General features: G+C 39.5%; 1 protein-coding gene across 3 annotated transcripts in view; it reads left to right on the top strand.

The window, feature by feature from the left end:
- Positions 1-24,262, top strand: part of elp4 (elongator acetyltransferase complex subunit 4) — a 78,177-nt gene that overhangs the window by 11,603 nt on the left and 42,312 nt on the right. For all 3 annotated transcript variants that reach the window (XM_084718519.1, XM_084718536.1, XM_084718528.1), the window contains 4 exons: positions 5,209-5,293; positions 10,546-10,734; positions 17,099-17,207; positions 20,407-20,513. In XM_084718519.1, coding sequence (XP_084574645.1) covers positions 5,209-5,293; positions 10,546-10,734; positions 17,099-17,207; positions 20,407-20,513 — 490 coding nt within the window. The remainder of the gene's footprint in view (positions 1-5,208; positions 5,294-10,545; positions 10,735-17,098; positions 17,208-20,406; positions 20,514-24,262) is intronic.

The following is a 24,262-nucleotide window of genomic DNA, read 5'->3' as shown; positions in this document are numbered from 1 at the left end:
ACGACAAGACATCATCCACATAACGCATGGAAACCAATGAGACACCATCTGCAGAACACAGGCACACAAATGCGACATCATCCACAAAACACAGATACACAAATAAGACATCATCCACGGAACACAGGTAAGCAAACATGGCATCGTTCACAGAATACAGGTAAACCAACAATGCAGAGAGTCCAACGTAATTTAAAGAGCACCTAAGTTATTAGCCTCACTACCAGCATGTGTGTTAGAGAAAGGAACAAACTCTAGATTCCCATTCCTCCCCAGTATCATGTTGAGCCCTCTTCTTGAGGAACTTATATGAATTCAGTAAACTTCACTGATGCAACTAAAGATTGTTTTCATTAAAGCTACACACTGTGTGACAAAGTAGCATTATAATTACTAATTATAAGTACTGTAGTGCTGCAGAGATGCCCTGGCCTGCAAATCTTGTTCTCCACATGTAATAAAACATCCTTGTTTAGTACAGACCCCAACAAATATCACATCATCATAATAGATTTGTTTTTTTTGGTGAAATTGAAAATTGGGTTGCAAAAATTATTATTACTAGTAATTGTGAATCATATTTCACGATTGTCCTCTATATAAAGTGTCAGAAAACAGTAAAAGATATACCCATCACAGGAGAGATAAGAGCCCAAGTTAAATATTAAGATGTCTGGTTTTGTGTAAAAAGATATTCTCTTTAATATGACATAAAACTGAAAAAAAAAACCCAGCAGAAAATCTTAATTAATCTCACATTAATGTGTGACATATTGGGCCATTATCAAAATAGTCGCTGATTAATTTTCTGGCATTAAGCAAATTGTTCAATTCATTATTTCAGTTAATAAACATTTATTGCCTCTAGCTGCAGAAAAAAAGCAGGTTCCTTTCTTAGTCTTGTACGAATAGTCACTGAGATTAATTAAATTCTTGAAAGTTAGAAAAAAATGAATCATCACAGCTGAGATGTAAGGCATCCACAGTTTTCTTCATATTTGGACAAAATTAATCAGCATCACATATAAATACCACAATCTTGTCAACAAACTGTGTCAAATTAGCTTCTGATTGATAGAAAGAGGATTTTTTTTTATGTTGCTTTCCATCCGTTTTGGATTATGGGGATGTAATTTAGGGAAATGCTCCTCCTTCTCTTAAACCCCAGGACATGGTCTATCATTCTGCCTTCAGATTTATAACTGGTGACAGCTATGATACTCACCATTGTATCTTATACAATAAAGTGGGTTGGTCTTCTCTGGCAGAGATCTGGTATGTGTTTATCTGTAAAACTCTTGGTGGAAGGCTACCACCTTACATCTCAGCAATGTTGAACTGGAACTTTGGAGCCTGTCAAACTCACTTAGGTTACCAAGCACAGTCTGAATTCGGAGAGCCAGCTTTGTCTTTTAGTGCCCCAAATTCTTGGCACAATCTTCAACACATGCTGAAAATAAATACGTTAGTGTTTTAAATGAGCTTTAGTGGGGTTTTTTTGTTTGTTTATATTCGTCTGTCCTATTTTTCCCACTTCTGTGTAACATCACTGGAAATGAGCACAACCTCAGTGATTCTTTGTTTAAGTAAAATAAAATTATGAACATTTAAATGAAATGTCAGGTTTCAATGAAACTGAGTTTTTTTTAAATTCTAATAACTCTAATAATATTTTTTACCCTTCAAGCAGCTGATACAAATCAGGTTCACCCTCTCTTCTGAGTAGCTTGCCACTGGCCAAAGACATTCAGCCTCTTGGAAAGGTTGTGTATGTCTATTCAAATAAGGGTCTTGTTTGCTCTGTGTCTGTTTGATTTCTCCTGCGTTGAGTGTACTTAGGGTTCAGAGGTCATGCAGGCTCTTTACTCGGAGAGTGCTGCTGAACACACAAGGGCACACGAAGGCACACTCACACACACTGGGTAAATACAGCAATCTGGAGCACAGAGGATGTGGAGGAGGCTTTATAGAATCCCTCTTCCTTTATTTCAGCAAACAGAGACTGTTTAACAGAGCACCCATGCAAACACATCAAATGTTGCAGATATTCAGTTTAAAGTGTACATTTTCACAAGCTTGAGCCATGAAGTGGACAGCATTCACTATTTTGTCCAAATATCAGTTCAGAAGTTTAACTTTATTTCAGACACAAAGATTCATATCAATGTAAAAACAATAATATACAAGTATAAAAGCATAGAAGTACAATCATAGCAGTTCATAAGTCCACAATAATTAAAACACAGACATTTGTGCCAGGGTTTTCAAAGCACCTTGTGTTACTTTGTGTGGGCTCAGTTAAGGCCACAATAATTACAGGTTCTGAGTCAATTAATCAACAAATACATTTGTACATAAAATTCCTCAACATGAAATGAAAGGTGGAACATTACTATCACCACACATCACAAATATATGACTTTGATCAGCCCTGATAATTTGCCCCAAATGTCTTACTTTGTTTAACACATTAGAGCTTGGTCTGCCATAAAGAATGAAGGAATTTAACTTATGATCATTCTTGGTGTTAGCAATCATGACAACACTTTTTTTAGGGTTAAATTTTACTGTGGCACTGCACACCATAGCTTGAGCAGACCCTGAGCAGTTGCTGTATGCCATCACTATAAGGATACAGGGCAACTAAATCATCAGCGCACATCAGATGGTTAAGACTATCCCCTGCCAGACACCCAGTTTTGTGCTCATGTAACACAGACGGAAGAGAACAGGTGACAGTATTCTACTTTTTACAATTTACCATGATTAATACGATTAAAGCTTTGGCCACATCCAGACACAGGTGGCAAAAGTACGCATGTTCTTTACACAAGTTGAAGTACAGATACTTTCTTTAAAAAAGATCTTGGTAAAAGTAAAAGTACTTATTTAACTTCTTTACTCTAGTAAATGTGAAAAAGTAAAAGCTCCGAAACGTACTCAAAGTATAAAAGTAAAAAAAGCTAACTGAACCTCACCTTTTCTCTGTGACTGATTCTCCCTCTTTGTCTGTTTTGTCTTGTTACATCATTTATGTTGGTTTCATTTTGTTGCGTCTTTTTACATTATTTTTGTCTTGTTACATTATTTTTGTCTTGTTACATAATTTTTCTCTCATTACATATTTTACGTTGTTTTGTTTTGTTACATGGTTTTTGTCCTGCTACATCATGTTTGTCTTCTTATGCTATTTTTGTCTTGTTACGTCTTGTATGTCATTTACGTCTTGTTAGATCTGTCGTTTGTGATATGTGCTGATGGCATGGAATTGTCTTTTCTGTGTGTTATTGTCCCGTCCATTTAGGTTGAAATCGGTCTTGCTGTTAGGAAGGTGGTGTGCAATGATGCAAAATAAAAATAAATCAATAATTCCCCTCAAATGCATTAAAGCTAAAGTAACAAATCTGTTTTGAAAATGTAAAGAGCGGAAAGTGCTGATATTTGTGTTAAAATGTCAGGAGTACAAGAAAAAGTTGTCCGAAAAATAAATACTCAAGTACAGATACCTAAAAACTCATGACTTGTACAATATGTGCAATAATGAAATATTTGTACTTTGTTACTTCCCCCCTCTATATTCAAGAAATATAAATGTTGTAGTGTACACTTACTAACAACTTTCTTTAGTGTGTGTATATACAGAATTCTTTGCAGTGTTAATTTTTTAACTTAATAAAGCCAAACAAATAAAATAATGAGATATCTTTTCCAGTGATGTTTGCAACATTGTACGACAGTCTAGTGAGTAAGACTGACACGGTGGTACTGTTGTGGTGTCTGAATGGGTTATAGATCTCACAGACATTTTGACAGCAGGAAACTACACCTGCACCGCACCATTGTGCCCCCAACCCCGCCCCAATACTGACACACATACACGCACGCACGCACGCACGCACACACTCAACACATCGCACACGCACATGCACCACACAAACTCCTAAGCAGGCTACTCCCCCTTGCACGTGTCCACAGCCCCATGTTGATACCCTAGCTGTTAAATTGCTCCGTTTCACTTGAAGGCATAATTGGCACAAATTGCTCTCTAGGTGATACAGATCCTGTTGTTTAAGACCAAGCATCCCCCTCTTCTCCTCCTTTCTTCCCTCACTGAAAGAGGGACACTGAGATAAAGAAGCTTCCCCGCGTATGATCCTAATTAGCTGACACGCTAGCCCCTGTAGCTGAGCACCTAGACCTTTTTGGTACCTGAATGAGGGGAGCTCCATGGGGGTAGCTAAAACACAATGCTGCCCCACACAATGGCTGCCAACCAGAGGCAACCTCCTGCTCAAACTGCATGTCAAACCATCCCAGCCCCCTACCTCAGAGCAGGGGCATGGGCAGAGAGGCCAAGGAGGGTAGGTGTCCCTCTTTCACCAAACCAGCTCTATCATTAGCCCCAGCGGGGTCAGGAGGCACCATTGTTGGGCTGAATAACTGAAATAGAGTACATGGATATACTTGGCGCAAGTGTAATCAACACAAGTGTGTATTACTGTTCTTTATGCAGGGCTATTGGCGTGTGACCAATCTATGTGTATCAGCTTTTGTACCCTGCAGGTCGAATTGACAACTGACGTAGCAGCCCACTGTGACTCACTGCAGAGTGGTCATTACAATAGTGGAGCGTCCTTAAGAGGGGGGACCTGTGTAAAAAGATGGGGTTAACATTGCTATTGGCCATCCTATAGACACAGCAGTGATCCATCCTTTGAATGTTGCTTAATGTTGCTCCGATGGTACCGTATGCCCTTTGTAAGTGGTGCACATCTTACCCCTGATTAAACACCAAAATGCTGTTCTCTGTTAATTTTCGATATCAGCCCATTAATCCCCTCCCTCCCCTTTTCTCACTTATCATCTTTGTTGTGTGTATGTTTGTGCATATCATCTGTCTGTCTGTCTGTCTGTCTCTGCACAATCAGATCCTCGGGGAGCTGACAGAGAACCAGTCATGTTGTAATTTAATCAACCAAATAAATTAATTGGATCTCTTGATATGGATCATCTGTCTGCTTCAGTGGCTCCAGAAAAGCACAGTCAGGAGGAACATGCTGCAGTCATAGAAGATTAAGCTACAGCCATGATAGGCTTGGCTCAGTTTTTATGAAAATGGTTTCAATTACAGTTTGCATGTCCTAAGCAACCCTTTTATGTTCCTTTTTTTATGTCTCCTCCTCTATGTCCACTCTCTTCTCTGTCCAGTGCCATGCTCGAGTCCTATTCCGCACTGCTGCAGTCACTTCAAGAGGTCATACACAAGGAAGGTTTTGATCTAGCTGCCCCCATGGTAAGAAGTGAACAACTGCTTTGCATTTGTTTCTGTCAACCAAAATTATTATTTTTTGCCACATTTTCTGCAAGTACAATTTTCTCGAAATCTGTGTCTCCAATTGTCGTCAAAAAATTTTAAGTGAACCAACACATCCTCTCACAAAATAGCAATCATCAGAGACTCTGTATATATCAAGGTTTCCAGTAATCTGAATTTTAGGCCTTAAAATGTCTGAAATTTCTTAAATACGATTTTGACAGATGCTAAAAATTGATTGGATTATAAAGTTAGTATTACTTTTATATAGTTGGATTAACTTCAGTCTCGCTTCTAGATATGTTGTGGGTAAATATTTGTATTGATTATGCTGTGACAACTACAACATTAAACTGATATGGTCTGATATTGTCTTCTGTAAGTGATATGCAAAGAAAACAGGTGAGCTGTTTCAAACCATATTCCCTGATACTGACATTGCAAAAACCTGCATACTTTTTTGCTGAATTAACATGAAATAAGTCTTGAATTGTGTTCATAATGATCTTTGAAAGCTCTTTAAAGTCTTAAATTTAAATTGTTGACATTTGCAGACACCAGGTATATTAATAGCTAAAATGGCAGACAAAACAGCTAAACAAGAAAAATTGTCCAACTCAGGCTGCCATTCTCCTCATGTTAAGTATTATCACTACTTCAATCCATTTTAGTTAGAGTGAAGTGTCTCCATATTCATAACAAAAGGCACCAATTTGATCCCACATATTCCACACACACACTCTTCTATTCCATACACAATTCCCAAAATCAAATCCAGAAATTTTTAATCAGATCCACTTTCAGTGTTTGTAAATAGTTTGACGTTTTGCCTCTGACTGACAGACAACATTGCTGAAATGCAGTGAGGCATGTAGTGAGCTGCCAATAACAGTGATGCAACACAAAAGGCAGGTGTGCATTTTTTTCCCTTACATTTGTTGAATGTCATTAAAGATGAACTCTGTGACTTGCTGGTGCTCATGTGTTCGGTTGTAAATAGAGCTGCATCGTTTAGTCAATCAGAAGAAAATTCAGTTAATACCATTCATTTTTCAAGTAAAAATATCACACATTTGCTCGGTAGAGGTTCTCAAATGTGAGGGTTTTCTAATTTTCATTGTCATATGTGATTGATAAAATCAAATCCAGAAACTTTTAGTAAGTAATCTTTGAGTTTTGGATAAATCAAACAATTGAGAGACATCATCTTGGGCTATGAGAAATTGTGATAAGCACCTTTCACAAATTCTGACATTTGCAGATCTAGTTGTAAATGTATTCTGCTTGTAGCCTCACTAATTACTGTGAGCACAGTCAACCTGTTTTGTATTTAAATTATTATGTCTGAGATGCATTTCTTAAAAGTAGATACCAGAGCTGCATCTGTTAACCCTGACTTATCTGTGACATTCCAACCACCACTTCTGTCTCACCTGCTCAGGGTGGCCTCACCTGTGTGTCTCAGCTGTGTGTGTCTTACCTTTGACATACATCTTTTTAATAATCATCAAACCTCTACAGAATGCCAGAAACATCCATGGCCCCGTCTGTTTTCCACAGGGCCAAGTGTAATCCTGTTAACACTCTGATGTGCCCATATATATGTACATATATACAGTATTAATGTGTGTGTGTGTGTGTGTGTGTGTATGTGTGTGCACGCCATATTCACCTACATTCGGTGACCCCACTGCTCGTCACCTGGAGCCACCTCTCCCCCCTGTCACTCACACACAGGATTTACCTCCAGTGCCCCCCACCCTCCCTCCCCAAGCGCTGTCACTCACACGCCAGATTAACTGCTGACATCATTAAAGCAGTGTGGCCGCCTGACATGCTGTTGGCACAGTCCAGGAATGCAGACCGGCACAGAGCGACATGGGCTCTGGCACAAGAATGCCCAGTATGGGTGATAGTCAGTGCGTGTGTGTTTAGATATTTATTTGTTAATCTCCCATCATGGACTGGTAACAAGATGCAGATTTCATGTAAATGCGTGATGTAAATAACAGATTAGAACATGGATTAATCTCACCGGGCATATTGTTTGAAGTCTTTTGAGATAAGTGGGACGGGGCGGCAGCAGGACTGTGAGTCTCCACAGAGGCTGGCTGGTGATTAGGTTGCGGTCCCAGGCTGGCTGTAGCCTATATGGCTGGCCTCTGGTCCTTGGCTGGACTCTATTGGCACTGTTCCCTGATTTTTCTATAGGCTAAACTATAGGAGTTAAGTTTGGCTTCTCTTTCTGATGCCACAGCAACAGTCTTGTTACCACAGTTCCCCCCTGCTGGGCTGCAGACATAGAAATAGATTTCTAATTCTGTGCCCCCTTCAAGACCTGTGTAGGCAAAGCCTGCTAAACAAAGAAAGGACATATCCAACAAAAAACGCACACACAGTACTAACACTTAAAGGAGAAATCTGTAATATGTTTTCTGTAAAAAATCATAAAATGACCATGATATGTCATCAGAGATTATGGAAACATGCTATATTGAAATACTCGCGTCTCTGACAACAATGCAAAATTTCTATTCTGGGCCAAAACTTGTATTATTGTTTGCCCAATTCACATTATTTAGAGGTCAAATTAATGCTGAATGTTTGTGGAATAAGTAAGTATATGTTTATGAGGCATAAGAAATCACTGATTATCTTTTAGAGGGAGTAGATTTTTATTATGGTTAAATTGAGCTATATGTTCATGGAGTTTGGCAGGCAGTAAGACAGGCAGTAACTTAAGAACAACTGTGTATTTTCAGGATAACAGGCTTAGCTTTACATCAGCAGAAAATTGACAGTTATAAACAACTTACAGTATAGGACTCCTCCTCACTTGTTATTGTCAAATTACAACATTATTCTTGTCTTGTGCTCTCATAGTGTTCCTGCAGCCTCCCTGCATTTCTTCAAGTCTGGGCAGGAGAGGGTCAGGAGGAAACAACTTGCTTTAACCATGGACTGTATATTAAATAGGTTGAAATCCTATTTAATATACAGTCTGTGGTATAGTATATTGCTCCAATATGCTATTTAGAGTGCAAAACTATGTTTTGGACGCACAATTGTTAAATATTGCTCCTATTTTTATTTATATCTACAATCATTCCCAATCAATCAATCTAAGAGGGAAATACAACAAAATCTAATTTTACAGTTTTATTGTAAATGATAAATCACCTTGTATCCTTTAAGTATAGTAAGGTATAAAGTTGCAGCATTGATGTTGAAGAGTTGATGTATAGAGGAGGATAAATGTAGAGTCCAGTGCAAGAGTCTTCCTTTGGGAAACTATGAGCCAACTGTGAAAAACTCCCAGAAACAATGGGGTTTATTTTTCTTAGATGCCTGCGATTCTGATCCAGGTCCAAACGAAGCTTAGGTCATACTGTTGGGAGAGGAAGCGATGGGGAGTGGGGAGATAATAGAGGAGGAGGGATAAAGGAGAGGAGAGGTTGAAGAGAAAAAAAGGAAAAAGTGAGCAGATTTTAGGGCCAGAGCTTTGTTAATCACTCTTGGCTCTCACCTCAGTAATCAGGAGCCATCCTGAAGAAACCTCAAATAAAAGGCAATTGTACCAAAGGTTAAAAACCTCTCACACTTTGGACAGGCTCCTCCATTCTCTGTTTCAGTGATATATATCCCACAACTGTTTGGCCACTTTTCCTCCGTCTTCATGAGAGTGGGTTACTGTTGATCTCTTGTGGTGGGGTAGTGGGGGGGGTTTCAAGGGAAGGCACTCCACCCTTACCCAGGCCCCCTTGGCTGCAGAGCATCGCTGTTGTGCCAAGAATGTGCTGGGGTTTCTGGGTGGCGGCCATATTGGAAGCCTGTCTGACAGGTCCATTGTGCGTGTGTCAGATGGCCTCTGTGATTGGGCAGTTGTGTCCAGTCACGTTTGGGCACTGTGTTCCGATCGTCTGTGCTGGTGAGCAGACTGTCCAGTTGCTCTCTCCCAGAGTTTGGGAGTACTACCCAAAACAGCACCTTTCCAAAATAATCCAAAAGCAACAATCTGTTAATCTTTAGCTCAACTGTGAGAACTTTAAATTAAATTAAACTGTATTGAGAGAGCGTGTGAATATGGACAGATGCGCCAACTTGATATATAAAAAAATATGATCATAAATCATAATATTAATGTACACTTCCGTGGTGCGTGATTTTTTTTAAATTCCAGGTTCGATTTCTGTACTTTTTAATACTTAATTACTTCATCCTGATTGATCACAACTACAAGGGAGCAGACACGAGCTGCAGAGAGGAGGGAGGGAGGGGAGTGAGTGTGTGAAGTGCAGACTAATATAAAACATTATTGATGATGAATCCTGATGTTACTGTACAGTTCTGTGGTTTGAACACTACAGATTAAAATATCTCTCACTGTAAAGGCCAAACTGACAGACGCTGGTCTCCTTCACAAACATTTGTCACATTGTAAGTCATGATGAAGAGTCCAGACTCTTTCTCTCCTCTTCATCTCCTCGGTGTGTGTCGGTGTGCAGTTTCCTGTCTGCTGTTGTCTAAAACATCCTCACTGATGTAAACTGTCAGAGTGACACTGATGTAAATTATCCTGTTGTCTTAATACAAAAACATGAATATCGCGCACCGTTTCGTCATTATATAAACTGAGGCGAATAAAGGCGAGGATTGTTCTCCTCAGAGGACAATATTTTATTAAAGAAATAAACTATTATTAACAAAATAATACTAAATAAATAAATAAATGAATGCATAGAAATAGTAACATTTTCCTAAATTACTGCTGGTTCTGTGGTCTTGGAATTTTAAATCTGAAGCCTGCAGTGCGTCATAGAAGCTTCAGTTGACTTTTCTATTTAAGTTTTTCGTGTGTTTTGGCCTTAATGTTAAATTGAGCAGGTCAATATGCTCCTCTGTGCCTGATGGACTTGGGTTTGTCATGTTATTATTGGAGCATATTTTTTTGCCAAATGCAGTGCCTTTGAGGGTTTCTGCACAATATTTGTCATAGTTTTTGGTTCATGTATTTTATTTAATAAAGGTACATTTGAATTACATTTTAAACACTTGAAAAATATTCCATTCATTTACATTTTGAACCAATAAAAATGTGTGATTAATTTGCGATTAATCGCGATTAACTACAGACAGTCATGCGATTAATCGTGATTAAATATTTTAATTGACTGACAGCACTACTTTCTTCACATTTTTAATTCTTTCTTCTTTCTTGTTCTTTCTTATAGTCAAAGTCTCGCAACATCCTGCGAATTGGCCTTCACTCTCTCGGCTCGGCTCTGTGGGGCGATGACCTGTGTTGCCATGACAACCCTAGAAGCGCCCACGCCCTCACTACCTTCCTCTACGGACTGCGTGCTTTGCTAAGGTCTTCGCTGTCAGTCGCAGTCATTACTGTGCCTTCACACCTCATCCAGGTAAGATGGTGTTTGACACGTGACAACAACACAAGCATCAGCAGGTACTTACAAGACAACTTATCTGATTAGCTGACTTGATATATAACAAGTTTATTACACAGGTTTGTTAACTTCTTGCATTTTATGGTCTCCTATCTGTGAATAGTAGACCAATGCTATGAATAGGAGATCATTACTATGGCTTTAGGTCTGATCATAGATTCTGAAGGATTTCAATCAATGTTTTGCATCAAATAATGGATTTTTTTAGTGAACAGCTGTGTAATAAGTGGGATAATGTACAGTAAATGGGTCATTATAGCAAAATAAACTGCGACAGGGTGATGCAGGACCCCAAAGCACCTCTGTACATTATCCTACTTATTTTCTGACGCATGATAGTGCAAGGTTTAGAAGTCACAACTGTTTCACTCTATTCACCTCTGTATCCCTGATGTGTCCTAGACCACTTATTAGATTGCCACCAGAGGGATAAATAGCATGCTAAGCTTGAATTTACTTGATTTTAAAGAGACAGGAAATTTTGTGCATGGGTTGATGTTTGGCCTGTATACTTTTTCTTTGTCTTGTTTATCAATGGGGTACAAAGTTTGAACTCTTTTATATCGGGGCCTCCTTTTGACCCCGTAGTTCAGTGTCACCCCGGTATGACTCAGGCCTGTGAGGGGCCTCTTCCCCCCATGCATCATTCCCCCCAGACCCAGTTGAGTGCACACTTCATTCAGAGGCCTCTAAAACTATGTTTGTTTGTTTGGGGTTATAATTACTTGAAGCTGTACACAGTGAGTGTGTGTCTGTGTGTGCATTTTATTCTCTTACAAATATCCCTCCCTGTAGTCGTGTGTGTCTCTGACTGTGTGTATATGTGTGTGTTGGGGGTGGGGGGGTATAAGTCCGTGCATGCGTCTGTGTACAGTCTGGCCTCTCAGTGTGAAGGTGGAGTCATCTGCTGAGGCATATGGCAAACCACAGCCCTCCCCCAGACAGTCGACCATAGAAGCACACTCACAAGAAAAGCCATCTGAGACTTTGTACCAAAATGTTTTTATCTCGCTTTCACTTTAAACACGCTGCTTCCTCATAGCCCTCATTCAAAAGAGCAGGGAAGCTTCATTATCTGTGATCCTTTGTACAAAGATATCTGTCGATGCTTAACTTTCAGAACAGCTGTGTTGTCACAACACGCTCTGGCTCCAAGCCTATATGCTCAGCGCACAGCGGCCTTGGCCTACTCAAAAAAGGTAGAGTGGCTAACTAGCAGATGTCAGCTGTGGTGGGAGCGGTCCCCCTGTCCCTCTCTGGCCGGGCCTCCAAACCCTTAATCTGTCCCCTCCCCCTTCTCCACCCTGGGGAGTGAAGTGAATGAGTGGGGGAAGAAGAGGAGAGGGGGAAATTTTGGACTGAATCAGGTGTTGGGTGACTACGCCAACATGGAGGTAATGAGAGGCTGTTAAGATAGGCATCAATGAAATGACCTTATGATTAGTTTACTCTCACTTGATGTTGTTATAAGAAATGATTCTAATTGATCAGCTGAGGTCACCAAGGTGTGCAGATTGTTCATTTTAAGAAGAGCGTCTTTTCTGCCAGTGCCTTTGCTTAGATAATTAGCTTAGTTAACGGAGTGTGGCCTTTGGAAGACTGTCTAGACTAGTAGCGGTGGGCTAGCTGGCCAAGACCGCACTGGACTCTCTATCCATTATTGAGCAGCTTGGGAAGTTGAGCAACTCACTGAAAGCCTCCTCACGGCAGCCCAGTGCCACAGTCCATCTGAAACATTAATTAGGCTTGTCCTAGCTTAGTCCTCCTCCATCATACTATCTCCTGCTACCATGCCCAACCCCACAGTAAACACACACAAACACAAAATAAACAGTCTAAAATTTGCCCATATACACCTCACCTGCTGCTCAGACTAAGTGGTGTCCTGACCTATGCAAATATTTAGACTCAGGGTTTGGACTTGTCAGGCACAGTTGTTTTCTACTGTAGAGGGACTCCAAAACCACCACTACCAGTTCTTTTTAATATTTAGCAACCCTCTACAGAAATTTACCATGATTATTCGATTCTATTAAGTGTACTCTCAACCTGAAATTCCCCAACATTTTGATTTGTAGTCAGTCCATAGAAGTTATATATAGGTTTTCTATAGTTTTTCAACGTTTTTCAAAAATTTTTAATCACTACATTGACGACAGGTCCTAGAGTATACAGTGCGCACAAAAAAATTTAGGCTGATGTGTCCAGTGCTATGTGAGATTAGCTGCAGAGAAGCTCCAGCCCTGTTGGTCACTCACACACATTATCTCTGCCAGCCTTGTGTCTGCTCGTTAATTTTTTGATTATCTGATTACTTTTTAAGTCTATGAAATATTAAAAAGTTGTTTAAAAAAAACAAACTCCCAGGGCCAAAAAAATTATTTTGTTAACTATCACATAGGAGAAAGAAAAGCAGTAAATCTTCTCATTTATTTTTTGTCAAATATTTGGCATTTTAGCTTGAAAAAAGTTGTACAGTCATTGAGTGGACATTTAGTAGTTTGCATTCCCAAACAGTTTTTATTTGTTAATAACAAACTTGAATATAATGCTCTAGTATTTAACTGCTGATGCAAAGGTCCAGTGTATATAAACCCAATTCCAAAAAAAGTTGGAAAGTTATATAAAATGTAAATAAAAACAGAATGGAATGATTTGCAAAAACTTATTTAGTGTTAAAACTGATCAACTTTTTTGTTTTTTGTTAATATACACTCATTCTAAATTTGATGTCTGCAACACGTTTCAAAAAAGTTGGGACAGGGGCGTTTACCACTGTGTTAGATCACTCAGTAAACTCAGATGGGAGACAGGCAGGCCAGTCTCGTACCTCAGCTCTTTCACTGTGTGTGTCACACTGTTGCAACGCACGCAGATTTCACCACTAAATCCTACACATTGTTCCTTTAAATTGATGAAAACTAGAATGACCTTATCAGCTAATCAGATGATGTTACTTATTGTAGTTTTTGATTATTTTGAATTGTGATTTGTAGAATATTTTTAAGTATATTATACAGGTTTTAAACAGGGCATATCATTATCAGGGTAACTACACCTATCAGTAATTTTTTGATGGAGAAACTGTGCCTGTTCCCCCATGAAATCACTTTTTTTAAGCTTCTGTTTCCATTTCGAGCCTTGGGAGTGATGTGCATTTATTTTGTGTCATATATATATAGACTCTACTCTAAGATATCACACACACTTTTTCGTGATGTCTGTTCCTGCCTCTTTCAGAGTGATATATTGAATTTTTTTTTCTGCACGCACACATTGACTCATGTTTTTAAACAAACAAAAACCTCAGAGCCATACAGCTACACAAAACCATTTGAGTCAATCAACTGTGATAAAAACGGGGTTAATCTGTAAGTGGTTGCATGAACCGACTGTGCTTTAGTCAAGATGAGATACTGCAGGGTAAGATGAGCACTGGGCTCTCCCTATGAGCTGTCATTCATTCAGTGACAGTCAGCTGATTCTCAGGGTGTTCAGAGGATTTACACTGACGGAATCTGAGCTAATTGAGCCAGCGTAGACTTTCGTTACAGTTGAAGTGACTCTTGTTTGAGCCCTTCATCAATTATAAATAAGATTTTTAAAAAAAAGATGTATAGTTGAGGTGAGCATTTCCCAGATCACCTCCTTAAACTCAAGGAGCTGGGGATCACGTGTATGTCTTTACTGATGTCATGCTGCCCTTCTGCCACTCTACTGAGCAGCTCTGTGTGGACGTTTTGGATTCCTCTGAATTTGAAACTTTTGAGTCTTTGCCAAGAAGCCTAATTTTTGTATTTAAAGGGATAGTTTGGATTATTTAGTGTGGGATTGTATGGGATACTTTGTCATAGTGTATTACCAACAGTAGATGGAGGTCAGCACTCCCCCAGTTTGGAGAAGCATAGAGGGGCACCAGAATGGAGCAGCAATATACTGCTGTGGACAGGGTCAGCAACAAAAGGCATTTTAGCCACTTTAAAAAGTCCCACCTAAAAAAATCAATATCATTTTAAGTGTATGTTGTATTTAGTTTATTTTCACTGCTTTATTTTGCTATCACATAGCCTAAGACAAATAGCTCTCTCTCCAAATCAACCAAACTCCTTGGGTGAATTCAGTAATTTAACCTTGCAGAACACAAAAGTAACTGGTCTTCTGCTGGCTCAAATAGCGTGTTATTGTGTGACTTTGGTGAATCTGAACTATCCTTTTACAACACAGAAGTCACACAATAACACAAACAAACTAACAGATCATTGCAGTTGTAGACCAGCAACTCCTGTGTTATGCAAGACAAAATGACTGATTTCACCTATGGACTTTGGTTGGTTTGGAAAGAGTGATATTTGGTTTATATAATGATGGTTTCCCATTGAAATAGACTGTCTGATGGAAAAGTAAAGTGGTGAAAATATTCAAAATATAGCATACATTTATAAACTGATGTTGATTTTGTTTTTTTATAGTTTTGGTGGACCTTTTTCAAGCAGCTAAAACATCTTTTGTTACTCACCCCTTCCACAGCAGTACTGGTGCCCCTCTCTGCTTCTCCTAACTAGGGGCAGGCTGACCGGCATCTACTATAGGTGGTACACTGATTATCGATAAGTATTTCATTTAGCCCCACATTGAACAATCCAAACTGCGCTTTTAAGAAAGCACCAGGTAAGCACAGATGACGTTATAGCTCATCCTCTCACTCGACACTGCCGGCCATACTGTACCATTAGTGTATTGAATAATTTGTTGTAGCCAAACTCTTACACTGACTTTAATTGCTGCATTAGAGTGACCTCAGATACCCCGAAAGTGCAGGTGGCCCCTGACTGGTGGGATATGCATACTTTAAAAGTAGGACAAAAACGAAAAGGAAGAAGAAAGAGTGGGGAAAAGACATGAAGGCATGAAAACTGCATTAGGCGGTGGCAGCCAACACAGAGAGAAGGATGTGAATGATTCAAGAGGCAAAGGGATTAATAATGCAGGACTCCCTCTTTCCCTCCATCCCAGTGTCCCTCTCTCTCTCTTTCCCTCCCCTCCACTCCCTTTACCCTCTGCCTCTACCCTTTTGTATGTTTCTCCCTCATTCTTTCTATCTACTGTATTCACCCCTGATTTGTCCTCTTTGTTATCAAGTCACTGACCTAACCAGTAGGGGGAGCTCTCCCCATCAAGCCTCTGCTTGCTACTGTCTCCCACTTCCCCTCATCCTCCCCTGCTGAGTGCAGGTTTGAGAGTACGCACCAACTGTGAACCTTTTCATAAAAACTGTTGTTTGAGGAAGTAAAATAATTTCAGTGTGTTGCCACTGTCTTCCCTTAAGCCACTTTTCAGGGTTCGGCATTAAGGTTTTTTTTTTTTTTTTCACTCAGCTGGTTTGTCAAGTGGATTAGAAATCTACTTGCCTGCAATCAATTTTTACTTGCCCCTGTGCAAATGAGCTTATTTATTAGTGGTTAAGAAATAACAACAAAAACTTAGGTTTAGGGCTGCAACTAACAATTATTTTCATTATCAATTATTTTCTCAATTAATTGATTAGATGTTTGGTCTATAAAATGTCAGTAAATAGTGAAAAATGTTGAACAGTGTTTTCAGAAGCCCAAGTTGACATCCTTAAGTGTCTTGATATCAGAGAAGTGGGACATTTTTTATTCAAAAATTACAACAAAAAAAAAACAGTCAATTAATAATCAATTCATGGTGGCAGCTCTACTTAAGTTAATTGTCATATTTAATCTAGGTCTGCAATGTCTATAAAATGTCAGAAAACTGTGAAAAATGCCCATCCCAGGTTTTCAGAGTCCAAAGTGATATCTTGAAATGCCTTTTTTAATCAAAAGACAATCAGTATAGTATGTTATTAAATAGAGAAAACCAGGAAATCGTCATATTTGTGAGGCTGAAAACAAACTGACTGAAAAATTACTTTGACAATTAATCGATAATTATTTTTCAACCACTTTCCCAGTCAAGCAAGTGACTTGCCAGATTTACTTGTCCAACATAGTATTTTACTTGCTCTGGGCAAGTGGACAACCCTTATTGTTGAGACCTGCTTTTGTAGATGTCTGATGTAAGGTGTGTGTCCACTTGCCGGCCCCCGACCTCACCTGTAACCCCTATCAGTGCTCTTTCCCCCCTCTATACCTCATCACCCTCACCTAAGCCATGGGCAGAAATGACCTGGCCACGGGAAATGATGACCTAATTTAATTGCAACACTGATGGCCCGTCAGGAGGCTTTTAATTACCTGCTCATGTTTCTCCTCTCTCCCTCTCTCCCCCCCTCTCTCTCCCCCTCTCCATCCTACAGGACAGAGCTCTAATGGGCAGCATAACCAGGCTATGTGACAATGCCATAGCCCTGGAATCATTCAAAGGCTCTGAGAGAGAGACCAACCCACTCTACAAAGATTACCATGGTAAGAACACACACACTCGCTTATCTTTCTGTCTCTTTTCCAACAAATACACACACGTACATACACACACGGGCAGTGCATTAAGGCTGGGGCTGGGCTGTGGATGGAGGCAGGGCAGCCCCCTTGCAGGCCAGGCTGTCAGTGCGCGTTAGTGTGCTGCTGCTCAATCAGACGTGCTCCTCAGTAGACAGGCCGGGGGGGATTCAGCTGCCACGCTGTACCCCCTCTCCCTCGCACCCTCACCCCCCCCCCTCCATCCCTGCCTCCCCCACCCTCCCTCCAGCAGAGCCTCTCTTCCCTCTTCCCCTCTCGCCTCGCCCCCTCTCCATCCCCAGTCCCATACCCCTGAGGCTCTGGAGCAGAGCAGACCAACACTGGGGAATCGATATTCTCACCATCACTCTCTCCTCCTCTCTGCCTCTATCTCTCCATCCCTCGCTCAATGTCTCTATGGCCAGCATGCTCAGCTAATAAATGGAGGGCAAGGCTTTCAGTAGGGGAAGAGGACACCGGTAAGGGACGGAAACGAATAAAGAGGAGGAGGAGGGAGGGTGCAACATAGTTTGTCTCTGCTCTCCCGGTTCTCGCCATCACTTTTCCTAGTACTATTCCCTCTTTCTCCCATTTGCTTACCTCTTTTTCTATCACACTCTTCACGCATAAAGGTCAGTTTAAGCGAGTGGGGTATTTTTAGCCGTGCCTCTCGAACTCTCCCACTCTTGTGCGTTTTCCTCTTATTCCCCCCCGCCCCCCGCCCCCGGTTAGACAGCCCTGGTTGTGACAGATGAAGGGATGAGGAGTAAAAACATTCAATGGCAGATTTTGGTTTCATCCAACAGCATGTTTTATTTAGATAACACATCCCGTAGTGATCACATTCCTCTGCATTGTAAAGGCAGGTGGCACGTAAATCCTTTTCAACATATAAGCGTTGTAGTGCATCATTATTTAAAATAATTTTGTTTTACAAAAATGCTGTTCTAAATTTGCAATTAATATTGTTTGAATTTCTTGTTGGAGAATATATTTGTCCTCTGTTTAACCAGCCAGAGAGATTCTGGTCAGGTTATGAAATACATTTATGTGCATGATTGTTTTGATGTGTGTTCATGAGTGCAAACGCATCTGGTACGAGTGTGAGAGTGCATGCGGACGCGCGTGCATGCGTGTTTGCGGCAGCAGTTCAGGGCTGCTCAAAGCATGCTGGGAAGCCTGTCACTGCAAATCAGGCAAGGGGAAATCACCCAAGTGCACAGAGGAGAGAACCCACCATCCCCCACTTTCTCTGTCTGTCTCCCTTTCTCCATTACTCCCTCGATCTCTTCTTCTCTCTCTCACGCTCATTTATACCACCCCACTTCTACAGTACCTTTTACAGTTTTATGAAAATGTAACTTTGTGGTGACAGGAAATTAAAAATGAACAGTAAAAACTACTCCCAACTTCCTCCTATCATTTGCAGGAATCCTTAGCTTTTATGTTTGCTTTCTGTCCCTCATTACTCTAATGTGTCCTTTAATTGGCAAATTTCCTTTACAGTAAACCCATACTCGGAGCTGTAGGGACAAAGAGAAGAATGCTGATATAGAACTTTTTATAGATATTCATTTTTGTGCTAATTTTGTCTTAAATGCTCAAAGTGATATATTTTATTTCACTACAATGCCACTATGTTTTTGGTTTCTGTCAATGGACCTGACCTACTGTAACTATGATGCTTAGTACTGATGTAAATGTCTGAAAAATACAAATCAAATAAGGAAAAATGTAAGATTGATTTTGGCACAGCATTTTCAAAAGCTTTAAAAATGCAGCAGGTGGATCCTTGAAAGCTTCCTTTTAATATGCTGAATGTCACACTTGCTTCATGTAAAATCAAGTTAGAAATCAAGAGAACAACGGCTCTCTTTGGTCATCACAAAAGTTCTGTATGTACAAAAGTGAGGACACAGTTTTATAATTTGATTTTTTTTTTGTTGCCACGTTAAAATTGAATTTGCCTGTTATGTGTAAAATGAACAAACATGACACACGTTGTATTTATTCAACAAACATCATCATCCATGAATCATCCATGTGTGAAATCAGTGTGAGACACTATGATGACCCCTAGATGAGGCCAATTTTCCTTCAAAATAGGTGTATTTAGTACAAGAATGTTGGCGTAGTTAGTAATCATTGATAATGAATCTTGCATGAGTGATTTAGACAGAGAAAAAAATACTCTGAGGATCTGGAGCCTTATTACAGAAACTTCCAAAGTCTGGAATCCTATTTAATCTCATTTTAAGATGACATTTAGGATTTTTTTGTATTACAGAAATATGTTTCCTAACTGCGTTTAAGTTATCTTGGGACAGGGATCATCCTAACCGAAGAATTTCTTAATTTGGGAATCATAAGTTAAGATGGCATAGAGCCTATCCTTAATTCAAAATAACCAAAAATGGCAGCACCACTGTAGTTGAGTCTGTATGTCAATGACATTGGTGATGGGAAATAACATGAACACAAAATCTGATGATTGGAAGGCTCCTCAAGCCCTGTGGTGATGCTTTACATTTCCTGAATCATGTATTAATGGGTGTATATCGACTGTCAGGATGATTGATTTGATTTGATCAGCGTGCTCTGTCTACTCAAATTTGTATCCTTGTCTGGTAACTGGGAAGAAAACTTACCAAAAAGGTGCGGTTTCCTCTCCTACACTGACACAGTTAATGCCCTCCACTCAAAGCAAAAATTAAACATTTATCTTGGCCATTATTGCAAGAAAGCTAGCCAGAGACAAGTGAAGTGAGACATCTGTTGTCAAGGATACAGGCAGACTCGTGTCCATTCTAAACGCAGAGATAGGCATGACAGGACGAGTGCCGATTGAAAAATCAAGTTTACAGCTCTAGTTAGGATTTTTTTAAGTTAAGATATGAGGTCTGGGATAGGATAGGACGCAGTCATGAGTTTAAGAATTGCTTCTTTAAGAGCAGGATAAGATTTTTCCTATTTTTGAAACCTTAGTTTAGATAGGACAAGCAATTAAGTGTCAATATTTAACAAGATTTTACATTTTAAATTGAATGCAGACTAGGTTATTTTTTATTGACACAGTTTAACATAAAAAAATGCACATTGTGGACAGAACTGGAATATCTTGCTTGTACTTTTCTTTTCTACAGTCTGCTCTCGTTGTCTTTCGCAGGCTTGCTACATGTGCGTCAAGTACCTCACCTGAACTGTCTGGCGAGTAAACTCCCTGACCACAAGGACCTGGCCTTCAAGCTCAAGAGAAAACAGTTCAGTATTGAGGTATGTTGTCAAGGTTACTCAGCACACTCAGAGTCTCTTTATGAACAAAAGTGTTCAGTGGTTCAACCCTCTTGTTGTATTTTTAATGCAGTCTCTCAGTGAGATTTTTTTTTGTCTTATTTTGTTGCCCCAATTTTATTCCTCTAATGTGTTTTTTATAACTTGCCATGTAACCATTAACCTAAAACAAGAGCCGAATTTAGACACAGACTAATTATTTATGAAGACAGCCATTACATTTGTTACCATTCATCACAGCAGTGCTGAAATTAAGTGCTGCTGATGAAGAGCAGTCTCTCATGTTGGTCAAGTTCTGCCAGCCTGTGTTTACTTTTATCTTTTATTGGGTGTCAAAATCAAAGTTGAAGCTATTGATTATTCACTGTTGTTGCCACACTTGCTGCAGTGTAATGTAGAGAGGTAACAGGGTGAGAAAAGTGTCTATCTATATTCATTAATATGCAATGAAAAGAACTGCTGGCAGTTTAAGTCAAAGGTATTTATATTTTGATATACAATAGCTCTCAAGAGAACAAGATATGTACAGGAGGTGCTGTTTGCTTTGTCTGGCAGGTCGCTTTTCTTTCACTCTCCAGTTGGTAACAGCCATGACCTGTTGAGAAAAAGGAACGGGAGATTGCAGCTCTGCCTTATACTGTTGCCTATAAGCTAATTTGAAATGTAGGGGGATCAGAGACGGTTTTAGGTTGGGGGGAAAAAAAAGTTTGGGAAACAGCTGCTTTGGAAAGATGCAAGACCAGAAAATTACACAATTTTAAAGCTACTACAAGGAGTCTTTTTTTCCAGATTAGGAAACAGTTTTGATTTAATACTAATGCCTCTAGATGACCTGCATAAGAAAATCCGCTAGTTCTTCTTAAAGTCAGTGTAAAGGAGAAATTGGAGTTTTTATTCTAAACACATTATACATGTTAGAAAATGGTTGCTGAAAACATGTGAAAAGACAGAGCTGTGTAGTACTGCATTCTGGACTGATAGGGTGTTGTTAATGATTTCCGTGTTCAGTCTTTTTTGGGTGGAAACATGGCTCGGTGACATGCCGGAGACATGGTCCCCCAACACTATATAAACCCCACGAACAGCGACGCCTCCCCCTTCCCTCTCCTACCCTAACAGTCAGTTACAATCGTACCTTCAGTGACTCTCTTAATCCAAATCAGCCCAGCCGTTCACTTCAGTTCCAACAACCTGACACATAAGAAAAAAAAGACATCCTGTCACCATCCTCTGGCTCAAACATATCTGGACATGTCTAATAGAGCTGCTAGACCGAGCGTCCATGTTTCAGGTCGTTTTCAGGTCATGGTGGTGTTTGACACTGAGATAATGGAGTGGATACATATCCAGCATTTCATAGCAGAGAAAAACTCATTTTTTCATGATTTTGAGACCTAATTTTATATACTTAGTGATTTTTTTCTAATTCAGATTTGGCTGGTTGATTAATAATTTTACATGATATGTAATGCCTGCGGGTGGGTCTCCTTGAAATCAGATGAAACAAGCCTATTTTTGAATTTTCCCAGGCGGCTTTGTAAAAGGGAGCAGGAGGAGATTTTTATTCTATTTTTTTAAACATTATATTTTGTGGTAGTTACACTGGAAACACTAACACTTATGTCCATAGAGGCCTCCAAAATCAACAAAATGTCAGAGTTTCTTGTAGTAGCTTTAATAATGCCTGATATCCTTTCAAAAATAATAATTAATATTTTGACTCCTCTGCAGAATAATTACAAAACACTGCAGAGCTAAGTAGAATGAGTCGTACAAATACTGCTTGCATGTTGAAGGATAGCAACAGAAAAATAAGAGAGGAGCGGCATTTGTCACAACCCATATTTGAACTGAATGTAAGAATGAGAAGAGCAGAAGAGGATTCGGGGGCATCCCCATGAATAAAGTCAAATAACTATGTTGCTATTCACAGGATAAGAAGTTCAATAGCAATGAGTTTTGGACAGGAGTTTCAACATAACATCAAACCAAAACCATTAGAAAAGTGACCTGATATAATCATATTAGAAATATATACCATGCTAGCAAGATAAACTAAAAATCTGTCACTCACTAAATCTAGGCTCACTTGAGCAAACTTTTCAAAGACTTTGATATTAAAATTCTGTAGCAGCTCAATCAGATCATTCTCAGTTGAGAGTATGACCGATGCATTGAGTTGTTGCTCTCCCACATTGTTGTGAGTGAACTTTTTTGTTTTCTCTTCAGAGTGGATTCTGACTCAAGTGTTGTCTTGGGAGTTGTTATGATGATTTTTAGCAGCTTGACAGTCTCAGTCTTCAACTTCTTGTTCCCAAGGGGCCAAAGTTTTGTTGCAGTTATTTTTAAGATAGGAAAGGTGTAAACAAACTGAGAAAAAAGAGCTACCAACAACTTTAGTTAGTCAGTTAGTTAGTTAGTCATGTTTGTGTGTCTTCTGTGAGGGCTAAAACTAATTTTGGACACCCCAGCAAGAAGGTGGCAAAGTTGACTAGGTCTACAAAAACACCCTCGCAATGGTCACCATGACAGAGCATGTTTCTTTCATCAATACCTGCACACTATAGACATTCCTTCTCATGAAGAGGGCACCATCACATTTGTGAAATCAACTTTACTCCTAAATTTACCGGCTCCACTACATGTTTGATGTTGTCAGACAAGCTCATAGCAGTTTTATCCTTATCTTGCAAAACTAGATTCAAAAAAAGTTCTGTCTGTATTGTCTGCTTGTCTGTCACTGTATTGTTTGGCAGTATGCATTTTAATACAACAATAACAATGTCATGTCTAAAAACTTCCTCCCCATATGCTTCCTCGTGCATGCAGTCCAACAGCTGATTGTGAAATGTGCAAGAGGTCCCTTTGAAAACTGGCTAAGCATCACAGTGCCCCTCTGGAGCCTTGAATCATACTTGCACATAGTTTCAAATAGGCACAGGAATATCTCAGAGTTCAGACATATTCCATACAGTTTAACACAGGTGATAGTCCAACTGAGTACATACCTCACCTACTTCACATCCTCAACTTGCTAGTTACGCTGCTCAATTTGTATGGACTCTGAACGTGGGTAGCTATGTTTGCTCTGCCAGGCCCCAATTTTACCATGTTGTCAGGATGACTCCTGCTTTTATGTTTGGTATTCCATTTTATAAAATGCTTGAGATCCAGAAAGCCTGTTCTTGACCAGGTACCACCCCCTCCAAATAACACACATGAGAATAGGTATGCACAATATGGATTTTTTTTTTCCAACCGATACAATAACTGATAATCTTATTCTCTTGGCTAATACTGAAAAAATAACTGATAATTTAATGTTTGCATTTTTACAAGAAGTTAGTTTATACACACCTGAGGGTAAGAAAGGCTAAAATTTAGTGAGCAAAGATCGATGATTTAATATTTAATAGTTCTGACTGAACCAAATCTAATTGACATCACTATTACAACAAAAACGAAGAACAGTTCTGAGTCCTCACATATTAATTTAGTTTTTGTTGTAAAGCACATTGAAAAACTTTCTTTGGCTTTTATCGAGCATTTTGCCCAAGAGTTCAAATTACATTCATTCAATATGAATTGATATAGCTGGATAGGCCAATATCAGACAGTGTTTTTTATTTATTAATATTTATCATGCATCCTTACAATGAGAAGCAAAAAAACTTTGACAAGCTAGCTAATGGCTAACCACTCCATACTAAATCCACGACTGTTTCAACAAA

The sequence above is a fragment of the Lutjanus erythropterus genome, chromosome 1 (genome assembly GCF_056507025.1).
Source record: "Lutjanus erythropterus isolate fLutEry1 chromosome 1, fLutEry1.hap2, whole genome shotgun sequence".
NCBI classification, from domain to species: Eukaryota; Metazoa; Chordata; class Actinopteri; order Lutjaniformes; family Lutjanidae; genus Lutjanus; species Lutjanus erythropterus.
This window is presented reverse-complemented; position numbering and strand designations above follow the sequence as displayed.